This window comes from Myotis daubentonii, chromosome 4 (genome assembly GCF_963259705.1).
Source record: "Myotis daubentonii chromosome 4, mMyoDau2.1, whole genome shotgun sequence".
Lineage (NCBI taxonomy): Eukaryota > Metazoa > Chordata > Mammalia > Chiroptera > Vespertilionidae > Myotis > Myotis daubentonii.
In genome coordinates, this window is record NC_081843.1 from 15,210,786 (window position 1) to 15,227,252 (window position 16,467).

The following is a 16,467-nucleotide window of genomic DNA, read 5'->3' on the forward strand; positions in this document are numbered from 1 at the left end:
TTTTCCACTGTAAAAAGAGTTCATGTACATTGCAAACAATTTTGAAATGTAAGGAAAAATAAATTGCTATTCTTACTACTTTTAACATTTTGAGACATTTTTTTCAGTTATTTAAGGTAGTTTTTCTTTTAAGTTATGAGTAAATAAGCTAAAATTAGTCAATAAATAAAAAATATGACTGGAGTCAAGAAGAGATGGAAGAAAAGTGGATTGAAAGCTAGAAGTAATGTCATTGTCCAAATAATACTGTGGTCTTTTTCAAAAAACACACACACACAAAACCTTAGCTTGGGAAAAATAATTTTTGTTGAACTTGTTAATTGGATTTTGCTTTCTAACTAATAAGTTTTATAAATAAAAAAAATTTTAGAAATTCTTCTTGAATTATTTTTGTAACACTTTGAAACTCCCAAACTCTTGTTTTGGAAACGCTGTGCCATGCATGTAATTTTTATCAGGAATGTGGTATAGTACTTTCATTTTTAAGAAGTAACATTGCCATCTTGTGGTTTTCCAGAGTATTGTTGAGGATTTAGATTTTGTTTTCATAACTGTCATGGGCCTAGGTTACATAATACTTGAGGACTCCATCTGGTCTGCAGGTGAGGGCTTCCCACTCTAATGTGGAGTAAAATAGCAAACAACATGTAGAACACAATGTGTGTGCAACAGAAAATAAAATGTTAAAGGTACAAATACAAGAGTAAATAGCTGTGCATTCGAGTGGCAGGTTATGGGTGATTTACTATTTTGTTCAGATATCAGCAACGTACAAAATATCTCAATACATAATTCATACTGCCCCTCTCCTTTGATGAAGAAATCAAGCCCAGGAGTGATAAATCTGTTTATGATGTATAAAACTGGTTTTTATTCAAGTGACTCTGGAGACCTGAGTCATAGCTATAAGGATTTTTTTTTTTTTTTTTTGCACCCCTGCGCCTAAGGATTTTTTTTTAAACAACTTTATTTGGATATGCTTTATATGCCATACACTTCCCCCATCTGAAGTGTGCAATTCAGTGTTTTGAGTGTGGAGTACAGCCATCACCACAATCCATTTTACATTTTCATTCCCCACAAAAGAACCCCCACACTACTTAGCATCACTCCCTGATTCCTGCCCTAGGTTCTATGAACCCACTAATATGCTTTCTGTCCCTATGGATTTGTCTTTTCTGGACATTTCATATGAATGAATCACCCAATATGTGACCTTCTATGTCTGGCTTTTTTCACTGAGCATCATGTTTTCAAGGTTCATCCACACGGTAATACGTGTCAGAACTGTATTCCTTTATTGCTGAATAAATTCCATCGTACCGATAGACCACATACAGGCACGAGCAAGTGTTTCAGAGAGAGAACATGATTTATGGATGGAGCGAGCCAGTGCTGATCCTGCATGGTGACCAAAGGGGAGAATGGTGTCTGCAGAGTTAAGGGGCAGCTGCCAGATGACCAGGGTGAAAAGGAAGGGGTATGTGCTGTTCTTGCAAAATTAAGTCATTAATTTTGGTTAATGTTTTAAGGAGGGGGTTTTGTTAGGTTTTGTTTTAGGACACAGGAACCCTAAAAACCTTGATCATCCAAATGCAAAGAACCAGCAGAGACACAGATTTGGTGACCAGAGAGAGCAGGACATGAAGGGTGGAGAAAGGGCCTCCCGGGGGGGAGATGTGCCCAAGGAAATGAATAGAGACACTTCCTTTTCTAAATCAGGATAAAATATGTGTATCCTCTTTATCCAGAAAGTGAGGAGTGACAAGAGCTTGTGAAGATATCTATCCCAAATGGATAAATTGTGAAACAGATAAAGTTGTAAAATTCTGAATCGTGGAGGGATACCTTTATTTAATCAGATGTTAGGTAAATGGGGCATCACTACATATAATTTGTTAGATTTTTTTTTTTTTTTTTGCGTGTGTGGTAAAATACACACACAAAAATTACAACTTAAATCATTTTAAAGTGTACAATTCAGTGGCATTAAGTACTTTCACAATGTTGTGCATCCATAACCACCATCTGTCTTTTTATCATCCCAAACATCATCCGGTATCCATTACACAACACTCCCAATTCTCTACCCGCCAGCCCCTGTCAACCACCATTTGAATTCTCTCTCTCTTTTTTTTTTTAGTTGATGTAGTTACTTTACCTAAATATAATTATTTGTCTTCTGGTTTGTTGAAGCAATAGGTCAGACAGCATTTGCCACAATAATGTCTGTCAGAGTGGCTGGCCATAAAAACTTCTAGCAAAAGTGTCTGATGTTGCCATTCGTGTCCACTGTGTGGTATTTCAGGGCAGCCAGCTTAACCTTCTTTTTCTTACACTTACTCTTCCTGGGGGTGGGTAAGACTTCTTCTTCCTTTTCTAAGCAGCACCATAAAGTCTCAACACAAGGTGAAGAGTGGTCTCTTTTTGAATGTTGTAGTCAAAGAACGTCCGTCTTCCAGTTGCTTGGCAGCAAAAATCAGTCTTTGCTGACCAGGAGGAATTCCTTCCTCATCCTAGTTCTTGGTCTTACATTTTCTGTTGTATCCAAGGGTTCAACCTCGAAAGTAATGGTCTTACCTGTTAGGATTTTCACAAAAATCTGCATATTGGAGAGGATTCTACCACAGATAACAGATCAGCATTTTACTTTCTGTCTCTATAAAATTTGATCACTCTAGCTTCATCATATACCAGTAAGTGGAATCATATAATACTTTTCTTTTTTGACTGGCTTATTTCATGTTAGATTTTTTCAATATGTAATTCTCATTTGCTATCCTTTATACTTAATATTTTTGTTCCTTTCACGGGATTACCAGCCCTTTAATGCAATCATCTGAAGGGATTTAACATTTGTGTAGCATGGCACCTGAAGTTCAAAAGCACTTTGATGTTAGATATTTCAGAGCCATTAGTATTATTCCATTCATCAAAAAGCCAAAACCCACGCGATTCAGTCATTGCCAAGAACTGCTGTGTAATAAATGATCTCTGATCTTACTAGCTTAAATAGCAGTAGTTTATTGTTGATCAGGTACCAGATCAAACTGTAAAATTCTGAATCATGGGGTGGCTGGGCTGGGCCTCTACTGGTTTTCTCAGGCACCTCATGTGACTACACCCAGCTGGAGGGTGGGCTAGGCTGGACGGTGCCAGATGGTCTTCCTCCATTCCTGGCAGTGCCCCTGTCCCCTGCATGTGGCCTCTCCCACAGCTTCCTTCCCCACTGGCCTCAGGGCTATGGCCCGGGAGGGCAAGGCTCTCCACCCCCCACTGTGAGTTCCTGGCGCACTCAGGTTACACAGCGAGGATCAATCTGGGCTGCAGGCCAGTCCAGATTCAAGACCACAGTGCAAAGGGCCTGCATAACTTTGCAGGAGAATTTATGGTCATTAAACAGGCCTTTTAAGGGCCTTTAATGGTTGAGAATGGGAACCGTCTATCAATCAAATCTAAATTCTAGTCCATTGAAGCCTTTCCACAGCCCATGGTCAGCCATAGTTCAAGGTCTTTTGTTTTCCATCTCCTTTGAGACACAAGGGTCCTGAATTTAAACAGCAGTTTGAGTTGAGAGGATTGCAGTGTCTCCTGACTCGGGCTCTATGACAACGCGCACAGTTGCCCGGGAACGCGGGGCCTTTGCCAGCTGACCCCTGTTGGTCTTTGTTGGTCATGTCCACCCAGCTGACCTGGAGGAGGCGGGGCTCCGGCGCCTGATCCTCTGAGGCCAGGGCGGTTGGTGTGGGTGGGTCCCTGCAGCCTTCACTCCGGTCCAGCTGCGTGGCGGGACCGACTGTAGGAATGTGCACGCTGGCCGGGCAGTGACCGCACCGATTTGGGTGGCCTGCGTGTCTGAAAGGCCTGTGGAAGGGTTCCAGCTGCTCTGCGCCGTTTCACCCTGTCGGTGGAGACCAAAGGGAAGGCGGGAGCGCGGGCAGCTCACGGGCACAGCGCGGGAGGGAGGACTTGGCGCTGGGGACCTGCCGCTTGCGTTCAGGGACCGTTCAGAGACCCCGGGGCTTGCGGGCCATAGGGGCGGACTGCACTGCGGGTGGAGGGACTCGGGGAGCCGATCATACGCAGCGGGCGGCCTGTAGGCGGGGCCTCGACTGCTACCCTTTCCTGCCCAGAGCTGCCCTGCCCAGGGGGGCGCGGGTGCGTCTTGCTGCTGCCAGGCCGTGTTCCCGGTCCCGTCCCCCCACCCCTCCAGCGCTTTGTGGGGCAGGATGGACGCTTTGTGGGGCAGGATGGACGGGGCGGAGAAGGACCACATGGAGAGCCAGAGATTGGCTTGTCTGGGAGGAGCTGGACCGGGGAGAGGGGAGGGGGTGAGGATGACGCAGGTTAGGCGGAACGCCTACCATTTGTCCCGGTACCTGGAGGAATTGTTTTCCTGGGTCTCGCCCATCCGGACCGGGCTTTGCTGCTGCCCGCGGCTGGGCAAGCATGTAGCACAGGGACTTTGAGGGAAGCGTGGGGAATCAGGGGCTCTGGGCCCCCGCACTTAGGTTGACCGGGGCTTGGGAGCTAAATGCGGGCACCAGCCCAGGGAACTTCCTAGTAGGAAAGGGGACCAGGAGGAATTGGAACCACAGAACTTGGGATGGGATGACAGCTCACCGTGGGGAAACGGAAATGTGAGGGGAGGCAGCAGTCTTGTTTCTGGACTGAGAAACAGAAAGACCCACGATGTGCCCACCACCCCAGTCCCCCAAGAAGACAGAAAGACCACCCCACACTGGTGTCCCTACCCCGGTCTCCAGGACACCCTGGTCCCCATAGTCCATTCTTTCTGCTTCTCCAGGCCAGAAGCCAGGGAGCCGTCAGTGACCGCGGATCCTCTGGACAGCTTCACAGCCCCGTCCCTGCCCAGCTGAGGCAGCGCCAGCACCAGCTCCTGCACAAGGTCACTGCCTTCATGGGGCCCTGGCACCTCCTGAGCTCTGGGTGGCCCCTGGCCTCCCGCCTGGGGTGGGCACAGGATCTGTTGTGAGTCCAGAGAGTCACGCCTCTCAGGGCCAGGGACTCTGTGGTCTGCAGAGTGTCAGGGTGAGAGGGCGCTGGGGACTCTGGGAAGGTCCGTGACCTGAGCTCATGTCCCCAGTGCTTGTCTCTGATGCTTGGTGCTCAGTGACTGTTATCCTGGACAAGGCACGCCAGGCGCCGTGTGGGGTGGGCTCCAGCTCGGCCTCAGCTGGCCTCCCAGCTCTGCAACTTCATGGCTGTGCTGGTCGCCCTGGGAGGCTCAGTGTCCTCATCTGTAACCTGGGTCAGTGAGAATGGCGGACTTTCATAACATGGGGCTGGAAGGTTAAATGGAAAACCCATGAGACACGTTGCCCTGTGGGCCTCAATTCATAGTAACTCACAGTTACCAGTATCTTAGGCCCTGACAGTTCCCCCCACCCCAACCAACCCTCCCCCACCCCCGCCAAGAGCCTTGTATTTGGCACATTCACACATGGAGAAAGTGAGGTTTGGGTGAGGGAGGTGACATACTCACTGTCGCCAAGAGGGGAACTGGCCAAGCGGAAGCACCAGCCTGGGTTTCTGCAGCTCCGTCAGGTCCGTGCCTAGCCTAGTGCCTCGTCTCCCTACCTGCGCCCAGACCCATTCTCCTGAGCCCCAGGCTTCTCCACTGATGGGGCTTTGCCTCCTCCCTTAGGACAGACACCCTGGACTGCCAGGTTCCTTGCCTGGAGGAGGAGGGGAAATCCAACAGCTGGGGCCTGAGTGTGGTCTGGGGGACAGGCCGTTGGTCCCGGAATGCCCCTGCCTGAGCCCAGCGAGCAGGAGAGCGCGAGTATGAAGACTGGCCAGGAGCCGTCCCCTGAGACTGGCACAGATGTCGTCCCCGCAGCCCCCACAGACCCCGCAGACCCCAACGAATACTTCAATCTGGTCCTGGTAACGGTCTGCACTGGGGACGGGGATGGCGTGGACTCCCTGCCCAAAGAAGTGCACTGTGCCATGTCCCTGGAGATGTCTGGCCCCGACACCCTGGGCAGAACCCTCCAGACCCTGCCAGCAGAGGAGCAGGGAGGGCCAGTCCAGCCAAGCCCCCAGCCCCTTGAGCAGAAATGCAGCCAGCCAGACACAGGTGAGCTCCCGGCCTGCTAACCCTGACCCTGCATGCTCACACTTGGGCCTCCGTGCACGCCCCTTTCCAGGGGGGTGACTTTGGCTGTCCGATCCCTGCTCCAAGCCTCCTTATCTCTAAGTACAAATCTGTCCCAGGCTGGTATGTTCTTCATCCCTGTCCAACCACGCTGCCCCCAACCCTCCCATCCATGTCCCTGGTGCCATGTTTACTCCATGTCAGCTAACCCAGCCCTCTCCTTGCCCTTAGCAGCCCCCAAGCCCCTGGAGTTCCTGAGGACCCCGTTCGGGGGCCGCCTCCTGGTGCTGGAGTCCTTCTTGTACAAGCAGGAGAAGGCTGTGGGGGACAAAGTGTACTGGAAGTGCCGAGAGCACACCGAGCTGGGCTGCCGCGGCCGGGCCATCACCCGAGGCCCGCGGGCCACTGTGATGCGGGGCCACTGTCACCCCCCTGACGAGGAGGGCCTGGAGGCCCGGCGCCGGAAACAGAAGCTGCTGCGCAGCCCAGCCCTGCCGGAGGGCTTGGGGAGCCCCCAGATCCCCGGAGGCCAGGTGGAGGAGCCACTCAAGGGGGCAGGCCCAAGGCTGTGCCCTGAGGAGCCAGAGCCCGCCCCAGAGCAGAACTTCCGGCGAAGCCTGTCCATGCTGACCTTGCCTCTCCGGAGCTTGCCTCTCAAGAAACGCCGATTACTGATGTTTGGTGAGTGTCGCCCCACCCAGCTCCACTCTGGGAAGGCATGACCCCGTGGGCCCTTTCTTCTGCCCAAATAGAAATGGGGGGTTCCACACACGTTATAAAATGTGTTCAAAGTTAAAACAACTTTTAAAAATATGAACGTGTCCCCTTGGTCATTAAGCCCATAGGATAGAACCAGAGCTCCTAAACCAAGGCGTCCCAAGTCCGTGTGGAATTTTCTGACACCGCAGGGTCTGGTGTGGGGCCCAGAATCATGAGTTTTAATGGGCTCCATGTGATTCTGGCGACCCGGGCAGTTTGGGAAGGTCAGCCTGGTGGGAGATCTTTGAGCTGTGGGTCCCAGGTTCACGTTCCAGCCCCATCTCATGAAGCTGGGTAGCCTCAGAACATTTGCTAAATTTCTGCAGTTTTGGGGGCTTTGTCCTAGGATGGATCATAGTCCAAATGTCAGGGAGATTACATGTTGGACATGTGGGCAGTGCTCAGCACTGGCCCAGCATGTGGTGGCTCTGAGTAACTTGCAGGCGGAATTTTTGTGCAGTTTTTTACCCACAACTGGGTGGTGGGCTTGGTCCCAAAGGCTGGTTGGAAAGGAGTCAACCGCTGTTAAAACAACTGCTGTTCTGAGTGCCGGGGCAGGGCGAGAGAGAGGGACTTGTTTTACACTGTGTATCTTTTGGTACCATCTGTACTTTATGGCGCGTGCAAGTATAAATCAAAAATTAGATAACATTTTCAAATAAACCCTAAAAAAAGTATGGCCTGGAGTGTGTGAGGGCATAGGCTGTGGAGTCAGAGCCAGCTTGGACCACCTGGGCCTATGATCTTGGGTGTGGCCACCTCTCTGACCACCAGAAGAGGAACTGCAACTCCCCCTTGAGCTGCTGGGCGGGGGTGCAGTGGCTGCATTTGGACAGAGCACGCCTGGCCACACATTCCACTAGCAGCACTGCCTGACCGCCACCCCTCTGACCACTGTGACTGCTGGTTCCTTCCCCAACAGAGCGCCCGCCCTTCGAGTTCTTGAAGACCTGTTATGGGGGCAGCTTCCTGGTGCACAAGTCATTCCTGTACAAGCGAGAGAAGGCTGTGGGAGACAAGGTGTACTGGACGTGCCGAGACCACGTACTTCACGGCTGCCGCAGCCGGGCCATCACCCAGGGCCAGCGCGTGACCGTGATGCGCGGCCACTGCCATCCGCCCGACATGGAGGGCCTGCAGGCCCGGCGGCAGCAGGAGAAGACCATGGCGACACAGAAGGCCAGGCCAGGTGGCCCTGGGGGCCAAGTGGACAAGCTGCTCCAAGGTGTGGACAGCCTGCTGTACCACAGGGGGCCTGGCACCCTGACCCTCACCAGGCCCCGGCCCAGGAAGCACACGAAGCCACAGGCCCTGCAGGAATCTCCCACCAGGGACCAGGAAAAGGGCCTGGGTGAGTCCTGCAAGCCCACTGGCCAGAGCCAGGGCCCCTCAAGTCTTACATCCTGAGGGCCTGGGAGCGGGCGGGGGTGGCATCAGGCCTGGCTCAGCCTTTGCTGACCACCTACCCCATTTCTCATAAGGAGGCCCTGAGTTCTTGAGGACCCCTTTGGGGGGCAGCTTCCTGGTGCACGAGTCCTTCCTCTACAGGCGGGAGAAGGCCGCTGGCAACAAGGTGTACTGGACCTGCCGGGACCAGGCCCGCATGCGCTGCCGCAGCCGGGCCATCACCCAGGGCCAGCAGGTGACCGTGATGCGAGGCCACTGCCACCCTCCTGATCTGATGGGCCTGGAGACCCTGAGGCAGCGGGAGAAACGCCCTGGTGTCGGCCAGAGGGGGAGTTCAGGTAAGACTGGGGAGCAGGTCTGGGGACAGGCAGGAGATCAGCCAGCCTTTCCTTTTTGACCCCCATGTCCCTTAGCAGGCACCTCCCGTACCTTACCAGGAGCTCTGTGGAAGGAGTGACGGCCCTCACCTCTTGCCTTTCCCTTTCTTTGCCTCCACTCCTCCACCACCACCTCTCCACATTCCCTGACCAGACTCGGGGTGACTCTAGGTCAGCCGTGGGCAAACTACGGCCCGCGGGCCGAATCCGGCCCGTTTGAAATGAATAAAAATAAAAAATAAAAAAGACCATACCCTTTTATGTAATGATGTTTACTTTGAATTTATATTAGTTCACACAAACACTCCATCCATGCTTTTGTTCCGGCCCTCCGGTCCAGTTTAAGAACACACTGTGGCCCTCGAGTCAAAAAGTTTGCCCACCCCTGCTCAAGGTAGTCCCACTCACTCAGGTGGTAGACCAGCCCCAAGCTGCCCCCAAATCTCCAGAGCACGTGATCAACCCAGGCTTCCTTTCCTCTTCCTCCTCCCTTTTCTTTCTTTAGAATTCATAGAGGAAGCTAATTGCACACAGCCAGTTTCTCACTTTTACAGTGTGATTGGATAATACAGTATTGATTAACAGGCACACCCTGCAGACCACGTGATTAAAGACAGAAGGTGGTATTTTCATGTAATTAACCAACTACTTCTCTCCTCTGCTCTGCTCCATAAATATCTATCATCTGCCCTAAGGGAGCCATTGACGAGGGTCACAGCCCCGCTTTTTCCATCTCGTCCACTTGGTCAGCCCCAGAGGGCCTGGTTTTTGGACTCTCACAGGCATAAGATGTAAATAACGTAAATGTTCTTGTCCTTGTCTTGCTAAGAAGAGCAGCTTTGGCCCCGCCTTCTCTTACTTACCCAGCTTTTCACGCATGTCTGAGAGCCCCCTGCCTCTCTTTCAGAAGTTATCAGTTGTATAATTTCTAAATTAGGAACTTTTTGACCCTAAAGTTCTCTCAGGTTTTCTGGGCAGTTGAGATTTCTGATTGTATTTCTTTCTGACTCTTTTTATTCCATTTTCATGTAACTTCCGTGTACCTGGAGATGAAGCTACAAGGCACATGGCAGCCCTGCCCCATCCTCACTCCCAATTCCCACCCCAAATAATAATTCTGAGCTCTTTCCCTTGTTTCTTTTATTTTTTTTATTGATTTTTTAGAGTGAGAAAGTGAGAGAGAAACATCAGTTTGCTGCCTCCCACTTGTGCCTGACCAGGGATCAAACCTGCGACCTGGGTAGGCGCCCTGACCGGGAATCCAATCTGCCACCCCTTGGTGTATTGGACAACACTCCAACCACTGAACCACACCAGCCAGGGCTACCCTATTTCTCGAAACGTGCTTCTACCATCATCAACTGAATCTCTTGTTGATTTCTAATGAGAGGAAGTGTTGGTAAAGATAGAGGATTCAGCTGTTACCTGCTGCCCCCATCCTTTCAGTGCAGTTACTGCAGGTTTTGTTTTCGCTTTGTTATATAAACCTGTTCGCTGAGCTGGGAGTGCATTGCGATGGCTTCTCCCTCACACAGCTCTTCGTTTTCCGGGCAGTTGAGCAGCTGCTTCATTTGTCCACCTAGTGTTCTGCGTGCCCATCACTCCTTCCTCACACATCTCTTCCTCACCCAGCAGCTTTTTGCTCCAGTCTGACTGGGGTCCCCTAGCTGGACCTCATCTCTAGGTCTCTCTTTCTCTTGCTTGGTTTACCTCCTTGTCTTTTGAAGTCCCTCCTCTAGTTACTAGTTTGGCAAGAGTCCCTGGAGGCCGCACTTTGAGACCATGTGTGTCTGAAGGTATCTCGATGGAGAGTGTGGCTGTTTGCAGAGCTCCAGGTTATAAATCCTTCCTTGGTTATATGGTCTCTGTTATTGAATGACCACAGCTTTCTGAAGTGGGCCTATGCAAGTGATGGGCCAGTGCCCACAAGGAGGACCCTCCCACAGTGGTCTAAGACTGGCTGCCCCGTTCTGGGCCTGGGGCATGGAAAACGGGCAAGAAGTCCCCATTCCACTTCCTTTTTCCCCACCCGAAGATTCTTCCTCCCCAGGCACAGACACCCTTACATGGTTGTTCTTCAAACAACCCACACCCAGGCCCTGCGTGGCGCTGCCCTGGACCCACCTTCAGAGGGACCTCAGGCCTCCCAGACTTGGCCACTGGACTCCACTGTTGTCAGTGGCTTCCCCTAGCAGCGGTTCTCAACCTGTGGGTCACGAACAATGAAAAGACATCCTGCATATCAGATATTTACATTACGATTCATAACAGTAGCAACATTACAGTTATGAAGTAGTTACGAAAATAATTTTATGGTTGGGGGTCACCACAAGATGAGGAACTGTATTAAAGGGTCGCGGCATTAGGAAGGTTGAGAACCACTGCGCTACAGGCTGGTTTGCCAAGTCTGTGATCACACCCACCCCTCACCCCCAGCCTCGACCATTCTGTCAGCATCTCTGCTCTGCGGCCCGCTCCTCCCCTCTCCCGATTTCTGTCCTGGTGCTCTGTGCCTTCCTTCCTCAGGGGACATTTTCATCGGGTGCCAGAGGAACAGAAACATGCCCTGAGGTCACCTAGCTCCATGCCACATCCAGGCACCCCCGCCTCTCCAGGGCGTTCTCGCCCCCTTGACTTCTGCGTCCCTGCTGTGGGGAAACAGACTCCCCGGTCTGTCTCCAGCTCCTCTGTGTGGTCCCTGTACCTGGACAGAGGGAAGGGAGTTCTTTGGGCAGAAGGGTTTAGCTGCCTCCGTCTCAGCACATCCAACACATTCACACCATTGCTTGCCTCCTCCTGCTGCCCTAGCGTCAAATCCCCACCCAGCCTGGCTCCCTGGAGAGTCGGCTGTGCGTTCCACACTGTGCCTATTGTACTGCTGATTACTTGTCGTCCCCCCCCCCCCACCCCCGGAGTGGGCCTCCACTTACCCTCCCACTCAGCAGGGACTGCATGGCCAGTGTGCACCCATTGCAGCCACCTGGGGTAAGCTAGGAGATGTAGCAAGGACACCCCCTTCCTGTCGGCACCATGAGATGGAGGGACAGCCCTCTGCCTTCAGGGGCCTCCACCTCACCAGCCTCTCATCTCCCCTCCCTGCCAGGCTTTGGAAAGGAGCCCCTGGGAGCTAAGGCGAGGCTGGGTTGGAAGCCGGTGGGGTGGGTGTCTGTGTCCTGGGCTCCAGGGTCCTCTAGCTGGGAGGAAGTGGGTACAGCTTGGGGTGGAGCTTGTGGAGGTCACTCCTCGAACCATGTTGCTCTGGGTCTGAGAACAGGGCCCCTGCCCACCTCATTGCTCTGTTCCAAGGCCTGGGCTCCGGGCTCTCCCTCCCCTGACTGCTTCCCCCATTTCTCCCCAGGAGACCCTGAGTTCCTGAGGACCCCTCTGGGCGGCAGCTTCCTGGTGCACGAGTCCTTCATCTACAGGCGGGAGAAGGCCACTGGCGACAAGGTGTACTGGACGTGCCGGGACCAGGCCCGCATGGGCTGCCGCAGCCGGGCCATCACCCAGGGCCAGCGGGTGATGGTAATGCGCAGGCACTGCCACCCGCCGGACCTGGGGGGCCTGGAGGCCCTGAAGCAGCGCGAGCCGTTCCCCACCCAAGTCCTGAGGGAAGGTTCAGGTGTGGGCGGGCACTGGGCCCTGGTCTCCCTGCTGGCCTGGCAGCCCCCGGGGCCAACCCCAAAACACAGGCTGGAGCTGCCTGCTAGGACCTCCCATCCATGGCCCATGTCCAGTGGGGTCCAACCATGCCTGTCAGTCTGTCTACCTGGCTGAGTTCCCTGAGGGCAGAGGCCACCTCTGGGTTCCCCACTCATGTTGTTGGGCCCAGTCCGGGATGGGTTGTCAGTAAGAGAAACCAGCTCAGACCACTGGAGGAATGGGGTGGGCCAGGGTGGCATGATTGTGCTCGGCACCCATGTATGGGGCAGTGTGCCTGCACCTTGGGGACCCTTTGTCTGCACTCTCTGGGCCTCTCTTGTTTCTGTTTTCCTCTGTCTCTCCTTTCCCCCACCTCCCCACCCAGTTCTCTTCGTCCACCCCAACCTCAACATGCATGACCTTTCAGTTAAGGTTCTGAAAAGTCTTAAGAGAGAGAGAGAGTTGACTGGTTGCCAGCTGGCCAAAGGTTCAGACCAGCCATGGGCCTCCCAGAATGTTCCAGCTCAGCCCCTGTCCCGGGGCACTTGCCATCAAGTGTGGGGTCCAAGCCAAGTCCGGAGAGGCTTGCAGGATACTCGGGGTTCGGGTGGCTGCAGAACCAACCTCCCCAGGCAGCACCAGAGCCCTTAGGCAGCCGGTCTCCACTTGAAGGTGTCAGGGCTGGTGACCTGAGCTTCAGCCCAGGTCCCTGCGGCACAGACGGGGTAGAGGGCAGGGACCAGAGCGGTCTGGCCGGGGGGTGAGTTTCCCGGCTGGCGCGGGCCGGTGGGAAGAAGGAAACAGCTCCCGTCTCTGGCACCCAGGCTCCTTCCCATTTCCAAGGCCCGGCCAGGCACCCCACTCACAGCACGACGTTCCCTCTAGGACCCCCCCAGCCGCTGGAGTTCCTGAAGACTTCCCTCGGGGGCAGGTTCCTGGTGCACGAGTGCTTCCTCTACAGGAAGGAGAAGGCCGCTGGCGACAAGGTGTACTGGATGTGCCGGGACCAGGCCCGGCTGGGCTGCCGCAGCCGGGCCATCACCCAGGGCCAGCAGGTGACGGTGATGCGCGCCCACTGCCACATGCCCGATCTGGTTGGCCTGGAGGCCCTGAGGCGGCGGGAGCGGCTTCCCATTGCAGCCCAGCAGGAGGATCCAGGTACCAAGGGGGAGGGGGGGGGGGTGCAGAAGGGATTAAAAAGACCTGTGGGATCTTGGTCTCCGCCAGCCCAAAGTTCAGACACCTCGGGGGATAGGCACTGTCTGCCAGGGCATTTCTGCCTTTCCAGAATTTTCTATCTGTACTCTCTATTGGCTTCTTCTCCTGAACCTGAAAATACACCTAAATTTGTCCCATCCTTACAAACTACAATTTTCTCTTTCTTTTATTGTAAGAGGTCTTAATTTTTTACTGATTAAAAATCTGGTGAAAAAATAGAGACTACCCGGAAGAATGTACTAATGCATGCACACATGCACACACACGCATGTAAAGTTCTGCAAATAATGAACTGTGTGAACCGAGTGGGTTCTCTATGCATAAACAGCATATAAGCCCGGTCTCTGGAAAGCAGTGTGTGCCTGCTATTAATTCATGTAAACATTATGGCCACATCTTATAAAATACTGAAACGAATCCAAGTTCTATAAAATAACCAAAAGAAACTTGATTTCTACCTAAAACAAAAAAGGAGATTTCTAAGAGAAAGCCACTGTTGGGTTTAAACAGGAAGTAGACATTACGGCGTGCCTTTGGCATGGTAAAGGGTGGATCATCTTTGATATCTGGTTGATTCCCAATCTTTCTGTTGACAAGGGCTGCAGATTGACTCAGAATCTCAAATAGCGTATTTTACCAGGCACCCAGGTCATTTGGGGCTTCCCAATGACACCCCAAGTCAGCATCATTTTACCTGATTTTCATTATCCTCAAGGCTTTGATGTCATCATTACAAAGTGTGTGTCATTGGCTCTAGCAGCTTCCACAAGAAAAAAATTATTAATCTAGCTTTTCAATTTTTTTTTCCTTAGAAAAGATAAAACTGCTGACTAAAGTTCAACTGTGCTTCAAGAGTTATTCTCCTGAAAGCCAGCAGATTAATGGGTAATTATATTAGTTATCTAATGCTGTGTCACAAATGAACCCCAAACTTAGAGGCTTAAAATGACAAATATTTACTATTTCCCCCCATTTCTGTGGGTCAGGATTTCAGGAGTGGTTGGGCTGGGTGGTTCTGGATCAGGGTCTCTCACAGGCTGAAGAAGCGATGTCAGCCAGGGCTGCAGCCCTCTGCAGGCTCGAGTGGGGCGGTAGGAAATAGCTCCAGCATGGCCTGTTCACTTAAATGGCTATGGGCTGGAGGACTGTTTCTCACCATATGGAGTCCTCTGGGGGCTGCGTGAATGTCCTCAAACATGTCAGCTATCTTCCCCCAAAATGAGTGAGAGAGCAGAACAAGAAGAAAACTGCCAACAATAACAGAGTTCTTCTCAAACTCATAGAACATTCTCCAGGATAGACCGTACCTGGGTCATATAACAAGACTCCATAAATTTAAAAGGATTGAAATCATACAAAGTGCATTATCTGACCACAGTGGAATGAAACCAGAAATCAGTAACTAGAAAGAAATGTGGGAAACTCACAAATATGTGAAAATTAAACAATACACTCCCAAATAACCAATGATTCCAAGAAGAATCACAAGGGAAATTAGGAAATACTTTGAAATGAACAAAATGTAGACACAGCATACCAAAACTTATGGGATACAACCAAGCAATGCTTAGAGGGAAATTTATAGCTATAAAACTTACATTAAAAAAGGAAAGATCTCAACTCTATAACTTAAACTTACATGTTAAAACACTAGAAAAAGAACATAGTAGCCTGGCCAGCATGGGTCAGTCAGTGGTTGAGCATCAGCCTACAAACCAGGAGGTCACAGATTGATTCCTGGTCAGGGCACATGCCCGGTTACGGGCTCCATCCCCATTGCGGGGCATGCAGGATCGATGATTCTCTCTCATCATTGATGTTTCTATCTCTCTCTCCCTCTCCCTTCCTCTCTGAAATCAATAAAAATATATTAAAAAAACAAAAAAGGATAAGTAAACTAAAGAAAGTAGAAGAAATGAAATAGTAAAGATAAGAATAGAAATTAAATAGAGAAGAGAAAATTAACTAAGTCAAAACTTGGTTCTTTGAAAGAATCAACAAAATTGACAAATCTTTAGTTATATTGACCCAAAAATATTTTTTAAAGGTAGAGAAAATTAAAATTCTTAAAATTATGAATGAAAGATGGGACATTACTATCCAGCTCAAAGAAAAAGGATTTTAAGGGAATACTATGAACAATGGTGTGCCAACCAATTAGATAACAAATGAAATGAAAAAATTCCTATAAAGACGGGCTATCAAAACTGACTCAAGGAAATCTAAAGAGGCCTACAATAAGAGAATGAATTCGTAATTTCAAAACTTTCCATAAAGAAAAGCCCAGACTCAGATGCATGACTTCATTGGTGACTTCTAAACATTTAAAGAGCGCTGGCCAGTGGGGCTCAGTTGGTTGACCATTGTTCCATGCACCGAAAGGTCGCCAGTTCCGTTCCTGGTCAGGGCATATGCCGGGGTTGTGGGCTTGCGGGAGGTTGTTTCTCTCTTCCTCTCCCTTTCTCTCTCTAAAATAAAAACATATTTGAAGAAATAAAATAAAATTGCCTCAAATAAATAAGTAAATAAATAACATTTAAAGTCCTGGCCAGTCGTCCAGAGGCTGCTGGGTCAGTTCCCTGCCAGGGTACGAGCCTGAGCTGTCCCTGCTCAGGGGCATCAGGAGGCAGCCAGCCAGCTGATTGGTGTTCCACTTTACCTTCTTCTCTCTAAAAAAAATCAACAAAAAAATAATTTAAAAAAAATTCGAAGAATTAACACCAATCCTTCACAAACTCTCCCCAAAAATAGAGGAGGAGGGAGAGGACTTTGGGGTAGTGAAAATGTTCTAAAAGTAATTATGATAATGGCTGCACAACTCTGTGAATATACTAAAAACTATCAGATTCTGTACTTAAAATGGGTGAACTATATGGTATGTGATTATAACTCAATAAAGCTGTTTGGGGAAAAAAAAAAAGCCCAGCTGGTGTGGCTCAGTGG

General features: G+C 50.9%; 1 protein-coding gene across 2 annotated transcripts in view; it reads left to right on the forward strand.

The window, feature by feature from the left end:
- FLYWCH1 (FLYWCH-type zinc finger 1) overlaps window positions 1-16,467 on the forward strand; it is a 31,935-nt gene that overhangs the window by 12,417 nt on the left and 3,051 nt on the right. The window contains exons 3-10 of one of the 2 annotated variants that reach the window (XM_059692824.1): window positions 4,808-4,909; window positions 5,669-6,103; window positions 6,356-6,802; window positions 7,803-8,231; window positions 8,362-8,625; window positions 12,023-12,286; window positions 13,192-13,464; window positions 14,337-14,413. In XM_059692824.1, the coding sequence (XP_059548807.1) occupies window positions 5,770-6,103; window positions 6,356-6,802; window positions 7,803-8,231; window positions 8,362-8,625; window positions 12,023-12,286; window positions 13,192-13,464; window positions 14,337-14,413 (2,088 nt within the window). In that variant the 5' untranslated portion in view covers window positions 4,808-4,909; window positions 5,669-5,769. Of the gene's footprint in view, window positions 1-4,807; window positions 4,910-5,668; window positions 6,104-6,352; window positions 6,803-7,802; window positions 8,232-8,361; window positions 8,626-12,022; window positions 12,287-13,191; window positions 13,465-14,336; window positions 14,414-16,467 lie in introns of those variants that run through there. The other variant, XM_059692823.1, reaches the window with a different exon arrangement.